Source organism: Hydra vulgaris, chromosome 14 (genome assembly GCF_038396675.1).
Source record: "Hydra vulgaris chromosome 14, alternate assembly HydraT2T_AEP".
Classification (NCBI taxonomy): Eukaryota; Metazoa; Cnidaria; class Hydrozoa; order Anthoathecata; family Hydridae; genus Hydra; species Hydra vulgaris.
This window is the reverse complement of record NC_088933.1, coordinates 25,090,305-25,100,687: the sequence shown is the minus strand read 5'-3', so window position 1 is coordinate 25,100,687 and position 10,383 is coordinate 25,090,305. Positions and strand designations below refer to the sequence as shown.

The window sequence follows — 10,383 nt, the reverse complement described above, 5'->3', positions numbered from 1 at the left end:
AGGATCTAATCTCCGCAATTTTTGACACAAGGGCGAATTTAAGAAGTGTGTGACATTCCAACAAAGTAGTAAAAATACAGCTCCCTATATATATATCTATACACCTATATCTATATCTATATATATATATATATATATATATATATATATATATATATATATATATATATATATATATATATATATATACATATATATAATTGTTTTTGTTGTATCAAGTTAAGATAAAAAGTCTCTTGTTCATGAGTAATCAATATAATTATTTTCCATTTAACAACTGGATTTAAATTCGCATAGCTTTCATTTCGCTTTAATTTAAATTCACCTCATATCAAGAACCGTTAACCCAACATCTTTCGGTTTAACTCTCCTTTCAGTAAAAATGTTAGCACTTATGTAGAAATAGCTTTTTAACCTTAATCAAAAAACACTTCCCAATAAATCACAAGCTTCACAAAATTTTCAACAGAAGCACGATAAAAATAAGTTATAGCTGTATGCCAAATATGAAATCTATTTTAAATGTACACAATCAACACATTATAAACAACAACAAAGTTCTACCTAAAACCAACTGCAACATAATTGCCTTAATAAGAATATCTGTTCTTTATCAAACCAATGCTTAACAAAAAAGATTGATATAAGCTCCAATGATCCTACTAACAAATTTATTGACAGGAGTCAATAAATTTTACATCGGTATAAGTGAAACATCATTCAAAATTAGATATGCCAACCATATAAAATCATGTATGTATGTATGTATGTATGTATGTATGTATGTATGTATGTATGTATGTATGTATGTATGTATGTATGTATGTATGTATGTATGTATGTATGTATGTATGTATGTATGTATGCATGTATGTATGTATGTATGTATGTATGTATGTATGTATGTATGTATGTATGTATGTATGTATGTATGTATGTATGTATGTATGTATGTATGTATGTATGTATGTATGTATGTATGTATGTATGTATGTATGTATGTATGTATGTATGTATGTATGTATGTATGTATGTATGTATGTATGTATGTATGTTGTATGTATGTATGTATGTATGTATGTATGTATGTATGTATGTATGTATGTATGTATGTATGTATGTATGTATGTATGTATGTATGTATGTATGTATGTATGTATGTATGTATGTATGTATGTATGTATGTATGTATGTATGTATGTATGTATGTATGTATGTATGTATGTATGTATGTATGTATGTATGTATTGTATGTTTGTTTTTATGTATCTGTGTATCTATTTATGTATTAATTTATGTATGCATTTGTGCGTGTATAAGGATAGATATATTTAAATATACCATTACTATTATTATTATTATTATTATAGTATTTATTAATGTTATTATTATTGTTAACGTTATGATTTTTAGAATTGTTATTATTTATTATTAATATCATTATTATTAGGTGTTTACGCATCATTAGTAATTATACTATTTGTAAACATCCTTGAATTGTAAGAATATGTAATTCAGAATATATTGATTGAATGATTGATTGGAATTAAAAAATGCAAATTTAAATCCAGTTGTTAAATGAAAAATAATTTAACAGTATAATGCTTTCAGCTCTACCACAAAATTCTGCAAACCATGCATAAACGAAAAATATTAAATTCTATTCTCCAAAAATCAAAATCTTTTTGTTGTTTTTTCCGTTATTTTCTGTATTTTGTATCTTTTTTAACGGTTTTTCTTGATTTAAAGAATAAATATGGCAAATGATTGCCGAAAGGCATGAAACTTCAAGTACCATCACAAAGTTGTATTTTTTCAAATAATCTAGCCCTATATAATTTATTCATATATATATATATATATATATATATATATATATATATATATATATATATATATATATATATATATATATATATATATATATATATATTAAATAATAATATTAAATAAATTATAAAAATATAACTCTATATGTAAATACAAATAAAGTTAATTTCATTTCAATATTTCACAAAATGAAAAGTGTCGTTGCCCTAATCAATTTGTAATCGAACTCCAGGAGTTATTTTAATTAATAGTTAAACTATTTTGAAGACTCGTTCAGAACATAACTTGAACCAGAGTACTAATAGCTCCAATAAGTCTTTCACTATAATAGCAATGATGTTTCTTGAAAACATTAGAAAATATGATGACAATAACCACTGATATATAGCACGTCCTCGACCAAAGCTAATGCTTTGTGGCGGCCTTTTGGTGAAAAGTTACTTGAAGTTCCTTTAAGAGACTCTTATTGACAGAGTTTTCCCCAGAAAAGATAATTAAGTGTAATTTTTTACTTTTATGTTAAATTTTAAGGACGAACTTAAGTACTTATTTCATATTTTTTTAAAGAAATGTGGTTGAAGTATAATCACCCTATACTATTGTTGTTTTTGATTTTTGTTCAATTCACTTTAGTGAAAAAAACAAAATTTGTTCCAGAACTTGAATTAACACTAACTAAATTTAAAGTTTTAAACTTAAAACTCGAACTTGTAAATTTTTAAGAAAGACTGTTTTACTGAAGATATTTGTTGTGACCCCTCTATTATTTAAATCCCGCAAAAAAAAGAAAAGTGATCTTTTGCTATTTTTATACCGAAAACTTTTTAACTGTTTTTTCTGAAGTTAATTGTTGCAATAACTTTTTTAAAGCGGTAATGTTTGACCATTGAAATATTTAGTAATCCCGTAAATGCAGTCATTTAAAAATTATGTTCTAGAACATATTGTCAATTTTGCCAAGTTGAGCCAAAACGTGCATAATAAATTGTAAATCTGATCTATTCAAACTATTGCATATTGCTTGACTTTAAAGATTCTACGACATAAAGTTAAATACAAACAGATTAAGGCTCTTTACTGGGTTTAACTCTTCTTGTAGTAGCTCAAAGGGTTTAGTGAATAAAGAATGAGGGTTGAACACTAGCTCCAGTTATTAAAAAATTTAATATGTATAAAAAAAATATTTAAAAAAAATTTTGATAAAAATGAAACTTCAACTAGTTATTAATAAGTTAAAATAAAAATTAACCCCCGTGTAAGTTTTAATAACGCCAGTTTGTTTACTTTTTAAATATCTGTTTCGCTTGACTCCGTTTTTTTTTACTCCGTTTGAGCGTTGGAAAGATCTATTGTTTTAGTAACGTGCTAAGATTAATATTTTATAACGTAGTGCGATGCTACATATGAATTGTAATTATTAAAAGGTATACTTAAAGCTTATTTTTAATTAGCGCGTGAATAAAAAATTAGAAATGTAAGTGTTCGGTATATTTTCATGTAAAAATTGAATTTCTTAAAATAAGTTGTCTTTAAAACAATTTATTTTTTAGTGCTTAACAGCAACACCGGTTCCCAAGTTATATATTTCAATTTTGAAAAGAAAAAATTCTTGAGACAGATGCTTTTTACTTCAGTTTGTTCATGCAGAGTTTATCAAGTTTTTATTACTTCAGTTTGTTCATGCGGAATTTATCAAGTTTTTATTTAAAACGAGCTTAAGATTTTATTTAAAATTGTTTTTGTTATATTTTTGTATGAGATCAATTTTGTTAGTTGCATAATTTTAATAAATCTTTCAAACGTTCAAGATTAAAGAAAAATAAATCAATAAAGTTTAATTAGCTGATCCGTTGATCAGTTAAGAGTTTATCAGTTTGTCAATTACGAGTTGAAAGGAAGTCAAAAGCACGCTCTTTCATTATATCGTTGCTACTTTTATTTACTTTTTATTAAAACCATTAAAACTTGAAAGTGTTCATGTTTACTTTGCATAGGAGGTCTTAAGGTAAACTCTGTTGAGCACTTATTAATGTTGTTATGATTGAAAGCGGGGTGTTTTTCATATGGGAAATTTTTTCAAAATCAAGTTTAAATAGCTGTGTTTGGTGTTTTTTTTTTTAAAAAGCCATTATTATGTAATTGTTGTGAAAAGGCTAATTTACATATTTGTCTCGCTGTATTTGATAATCTAGTCGCCATGGTTTACATGTAAAAATGCTTAAGAATTAATAAATTTTTTAAATAAAAACTGAAAAACAGTTGTGTTTTTTTTGAATTTTTTATTCTATTTTTATAGTTTGATAAGACTAGCAATTAACTAAATTCGTCTATTTTATTTAATTTATGCGTTAATTAAAAATAAATTGCTCAACGTAATTTGCGACAATATCAGCAATTTACAGTAAATCTGGTCTCTTTATGTTGTTGTTTTTTCACAGTTATTTGTTTCGTAAGGTCAATAAGCGCATGAACCGCAGCTTGCTTTTTTGATTAGACAGTTTTAAAAAGTTTTTAAAAAATTAAAGACGCATTTGGTTTGGTCTAAAAGAAATTTTTTAAATTTTTATATATTTTTGTCTACAAGTCATTAACTAAAATAATAATTAACTTTCAAAGTCATTAAACTTGTTAAAAGACGAGAATAAAGAAAACAAAAATTATTTTTGAATCGAAGTTGGTTTTTTGTTGAACCAAAAATAGATACTGGTTTTGTTTTAAAAAATGTCGTACGTTTTTTCAAAAGCGTTACAACAGCAAAAGTCGCCGACAGAAGAAAGGCAACGTCGAAAAACGCTTCCAACGGGCTGGGATACCACAGTGTCTCCAAACCTAGAACATGTAACGGCAGAAAGAACTCCACCCATTGTTGCTCCAAAGCCTAAACAGGACAACACAGATCAAACAAAAGCAGCCCAAAATTTAAGTGGCGCTTCAAAATCAGCCGCATTTCGAAATGCTGGATCGCGATCTTTCTCTTTTGACAATGAGGCATCTGCTGGACCAAAAATGGGAGGTATGGTTAATTTTTTTGTTGCAATAATAACTTATTAAAATATATATAATAAGTGAATTTAACAAACGATTTAAAAAAGAGACATGTGCATTTAATATAGTTTAATTTTACAGCGTCTCGCCTTTTTTATATGAAATAAAAGTGTTGTGATAAAAAAGAATAGTTTACAATTGCAGAACCAAGGGGGTGTGACATGTATGAGTTTTCTCAAAGTATTAAAATGTGCTTTTTTTATTGTCTTTAAACAAAAAATGCTTTGACAGCAAAATAAATAATCATAAAAATTCAACTTTTTCTCAAAATTATCAAATTCTATCTGATTTAATCAGAAATTTATCGTAAAAAATGTATTAAAAGTTTATGCTTGAATAAATAAAATAATGTAAACAACAAAATAAATTATGTAAACTTTAATCACGTGATCTGGAGCTATATTCACATCTCTCTGTTAAGATCAAAGGTGCATCAATCTTAAATATCATTTCCAGCTTTTTTTAGTAAGGAAATGTTAGAAACTTTATTCAAATTAAAATTAAATAAAAGCCAAAGTAATCATTTGTTTTTAAATAACTTCTACAAATTAAGCTAAAATAAAGTTTTAAATAACGCTCAAAACAAAGTTAAGCGGTGAGCTGAGAGTACGGCTCCAGCGTGCTTTGTGTTTTCAATTAAATGCGTAGCTTTGAAAAAACTTATAACCACGGCGTAATTTTTTTAAAATTGTCATTTAAACACAATTAAAAATTAAATATCTTAAGCAAATTTTTGGTTGCGATTTGCCAATATCCAAAAACATGCCTTCCTACTATTATGGCCTTCTAATGAATTTAATTTTCTAAAAACCTTTTTAATTTTAAAATATAATTGTTTTGTTTAAATTATTTTTTTGAATAGTTATGTTTTTATCAGGTTTTTCAAAAAAAAAAACTTTAGTTAAAAGTTTTGAAAGTGACTTTAAGATAAACAATTAAACATTTTAAAAAATGCATTTTAAAATTCAGTTTTTTCAAAAACAAATTTGTAATTTATTTTCCTTTTTTTTTTCAGTAGCTTATAAATTATTTTTTTTAGCTACAAAACCACCTAAATCCCATGGAAGTTTAATGTTTATCATCATTTGACTTTACATTTCAAAAAATGTATAACTTAAACATCAGCTAGCCCATAGGAGTTAAGTCTGAAGCTGTTAAATTTAATTACCGGGAAGGCCAAATAAAATTGTTGTATATGAAAAAAATCTCGTCAGGAAAAATCAGTTGCAATTCACTCATTGTTTTTCGAGCATTAGGACTTATCGTCGTCTTAAAACTACAAAAGAGCATGTGTTGCCAATTTTACTGTTGCTTAAGTAATATTATCACATTTGGCAACATATTCTCATGATAAAAATAATAATTTTCCCCATAAAACAGCAGCAGTTATATAGAACTTTTTATTGCAATAGTCAATAGCTTATATTCAGTTACATCTTTAGTTCGGATGACTATTGTCGCGGTTTTATTTGAAAAACCGCAGCAACAGTCACCTTTTTTAAGAAAAACTTTTTTTAGAAAAGGTGTCAAAACTGTCTCAATAAACAACAATCCAAAACTTCCATTTTTTTACTGAAAATTGTTTATAGACACGTACGCCTATCCCTATTTAAGTAAATGTACACTCCGCTGTGCCATACCGTAATAAACTCAGTCGGTGTATATGTACACTTTGCTGCGCCTATCCCAATTTAAGTCAGCTAATACATGCACACTCTGTTGTGCCTTCATTTATATCAGTAAATGTATGGCACCTGTTTAATTAAATTTCAAATAATCATAATAATATTTAGTTACGAAATACATAATTATTAATATACAACAATAATAGGTTCGAAATAAAACATAAAACTTCATAAGTATAACATAAAACTTCTAAGTGCGTAATTTGATACCGCATCTCCAAGTTCATATTACATAAGAAAAACCACATCTATGTCAACTATGCATTATTGTGGTAAATTAACATAGGTATCTCAGTTGAACATTGGAAACACGCAAATTGTGACGCATAGATGCAATGGCTAATTAATTTCTTTAATTTCTCAATCAATTATTGACGAATAACTCCGAAATTAATGTCTTCATCTGTATTATACCACTCATTATACCACTTGTTAAATCATACAAAAAGTCTTTGGTTTAACCCTATCGAGTTTTTTCTTTGGTTAAAACCCAAACAACTATCGAGGTATTAGTTTAATACCTATTTTTACAAAAATTCTAGAATATCTGATTTTAATAATATATCCCGAGATCAAGAACACTCACCCGCTTTAATTTGGATTTAAATCTAACTCCTCAACTCTGCATGCTGAATTTGTAATTAGTTAAACTATTAAACATTACAGTAGTAAAAATTCACCTGTTTATTTATGCTCCTTGGATGCAAAAAAGCCTTTGATAGCTGTAACAGGGAAATTCTTTTTGATAAGTCGTACTTCAATAAAATCTATCTTTGCATATAGTTATGACAATCTTTTCATTATACTATAATAGCAGTGCAACTGTCTCATGCCATATACTTTTAAGCTCAACTTTATCTGGTCTGGAAGTATAAATAAAAACTTGTAATGTATACTGCAATTCAAATTGCATAAAACTAAACCCTGATAGAACAGAGTTCCTCCAGACAGATAAAAAACAGTCACAAAGCTGCACAATATCTCTCGATGGTAATCGAGTAAATTTACACAATTGACTCAAACACTTGGGTTTACATGGGGTACAGAGCACTCTACATTTGCACTTACATCACACAATGTGTGTGTGAGCCTTGTAATAAAACTATTTGGACCAGCCATGACCTAAAACTTGACTTTAATCATGACCCTCATCACCCTAAACCTTGCCCTGATTTGATCTATTCTATACAAATATTATTCTCTACCAAATTATTATGTAATGGAATAAAATTGTAATGTTTTGAAATATTATGCAGTTGTAAAAAATTCTTAACAAAAATTGTGATTACTTATATTTTTATATTCAAGGTGCTTTTGCAAGATTGCAAGCTAACTTAGAGAATCCCAGCACTACCACTAGTTCAATTTATTCTGAAAAGTATGAAGCATATCGTATTCAGCGATCTTTGAAGGAGCATGGCGTATTACCATCAGAACTTCGATCAAACGAACAACTTCAAAAATATGGTTTAGATAAAATGGAACCTCCAAAAGTTCTTCCAAAACCGTCAAAAGGGAGTGTTGAAAACAAACGTAGCGCATTTTCCAAAAACCGTTCGGAGACAATGCCTTCTCCATCAACCACTACCGAAGAACCTTTTTATCATAAGAATAAGAGTTTTGGATCTTTGGATTACAATGACTTGATTATTTCAGAGGAGCATTTTACAAAACCAACACCGGATACAAACGAAAACGAAACTCAACCAGAAACAAAAGCTATGGACGAGGTATTTGTCCGTGAAAATAATGAAATAGTTAACGGACAGCGTCAATTAAATGAAACTATAGAAGAGCTAGAAAAGATGAGCTTTGAGCTTGATTCTAATAAAGGAGGATCGTTTTTTGAAAAAGTTGAAAATGAAAAAAATCACACTCAAGTTAATTTAGAACCCGATGCTATTCAGCAAAATGACAAAAAAGTACAAGATGAGGTAAATGGTGAATTACCACCTGACTCTGTAGCGTTATCTTTATCAAAACCTAATCAAGCCAGTAATGAAATCCAGTTTTCAAAAGTTTCTGATGAACTAAAAGCCCAAGATGTTAAAGCTGATTCTGTTGAATTTTTAAATGAAACAGTTGATAACTCTGTAGAATTAATTAATTTACAAAAGGACAATGAAAAAAGTATTACTGATTTAGAAAATCCTAATAGTATAACTGATCAAACTGTTGAAACTCCTAACTCGCCTACTGAACATGTTGAATCAAAGGAATCCCACTTAGATGATTTAAGTACAAATACATCAGCTATCGATTCTAATAGAGTTGAATCTTGCAAAGTAGAAGATCTTTCTTTAACAAATGCAGCTGTAAAAGATGAGGTACCCCCTATACATCTATTAGTAGACAAAGAAGCGTCCCTAACAAACGCAGTAGTCGAAGAAGTGTCCCCAGTACATAATCAAGAGATAGTTTTTCTCAATAAAAATGAACTAGAAGGAAATTTAGTTGAGTCACCTATAATTGATCTAGAGTCATCTAATCGATTAAATGATTCTGTTACTAGATTATCTGATCCGTTATTGGAAATGAAATCTGAAATGAATTTAACCCAAGAAATTTCTGTACTCCTTGAATCAAGCCTTTTTTCGAACAGTCCGTTAGAAAGTGATTTTTCTTTGGAACAAACAAATGACCATTCTTTTTGTCATTCAAAAGAAGAGTTGGAAAATGCTGTAAAAATATGCGAAACATCTGACAAACCTTTTGTATTACAGCCTGATTCTGTGAATGAGTTACCGTCACATCAGATAGCTACAGAGATAAACCCTGAACATACTGTTGATTCCTTCAAAAACGATTTTCAAGAATCAGAAAAGTACCAAATAAAGTCAGATGTGGATGTCGAAAAAGCCCACGAACAGTCCTTACTTAAAAACGAACTAAAAGATGAATCAGTTGGAGTTGTTAAAACAGAAAAAGACATTGATGATGTAAACAACAATTCGTCCTATAACTTTGATACAGCTTTTTAATTTCTTTGTGAATTTCTTTTTTAATTTGATTATTTTGTACTTTTGGTTAATTTTCAATATAAAATTCATTTTTATGTGTTGGAGTAAAAAAATTATAAAAAATTTCTTCAGTTCAACATTATTATAACTATGCTTGTTCATAGTTCAGATGAGTTTTTGGTATTATGAAAATGTATATAAATTTTAAATGTCTTATATCTTTATATATATACTAATGTTTTATTTCCCATTTTATCTGGATTTCTGCATTTATCAAAATTATTTTGTCATATTAGGTCAAATGAATAAAAAAAGTAATTGCTTTTACTTAGCATTTTTGCAGTAATTGCTTAACTTTACGTAAATAAATTTTTTTGGCAATTGCTTTTTTTTTTGCACGATAGCTTTTACTCTGAGCAATTGTTTACATATAAGAAAAACACGTGAAGAAAAAAGTTTCAACTTAAAAAACGGCAAGTAGTAGCTTCTCATTTTCTTTCCTTCTTAAAATGCTTTCTTTTTTTTATTTTTATTTTGGGAATTTGACTTTTTTTGAAGGAGAATTGGCATTTCACATAAAGTATTAGTAAACACTTAATCTTCGCGTTTGTTATCAATATTTTCATTTGGTTAGCATTACTATCAGTCTAATTTACACTAATTTTTAAAATTGAACGATTTCTATTGGTAGCGGCATAAAGCATTTTCTCCTCAGCGAAATCAATTACTTTTGAGCAAAAGCACAACTTTATTTTGGCGCTTTTGAGCAATTAGGCCGGGTGAATAAAAATGAGGAATTGCTTTTACTCAGCAATTGATCAGCTTTACGTGAATAAAAAGTTATTTAAAATTCTTTAAGTTTT

The 10,383-nt window shown here is 27.9% G+C and overlaps 1 protein-coding gene across 1 annotated transcript; it reads left to right on the top strand.

Moving 5' to 3' along the window:
• Positions 1-3,143: 3,143 nt before the first annotated feature.
• On the top strand, positions 3,144-9,748 carry LOC100208039 (uncharacterized). Its single transcript, XM_065817582.1, has 3 exons — positions 3,144-3,254; positions 3,381-4,843; positions 7,869-9,748. The coding sequence occupies exons 2-3, from the start codon at positions 4,552-4,554 to the stop codon at positions 9,539-9,541; spliced, it is 1,965 nt and encodes a 654-aa protein (XP_065673654.1). The 5' UTR covers positions 3,144-3,254; positions 3,381-4,551; the 3' UTR covers positions 9,542-9,748.
• The last annotated feature ends 635 nt before the right edge of the window (positions 9,749-10,383 follow it).

Coding starts and splice junctions, on each gene's coding strand:
- LOC100208039 (XM_065817582.1), top strand. CDS start 4,552: ATGTCGTACGTTTTTTCAAAAGCGTTACAACAGCAAAAGTCGCCGACA. Junction 4,844..7,868: donor TGCTGGACCAAAAATGGGAG/GTATGGTTAATT, acceptor TTTATATTCAAG/GTGCTTTTGCAAGATTGCAA.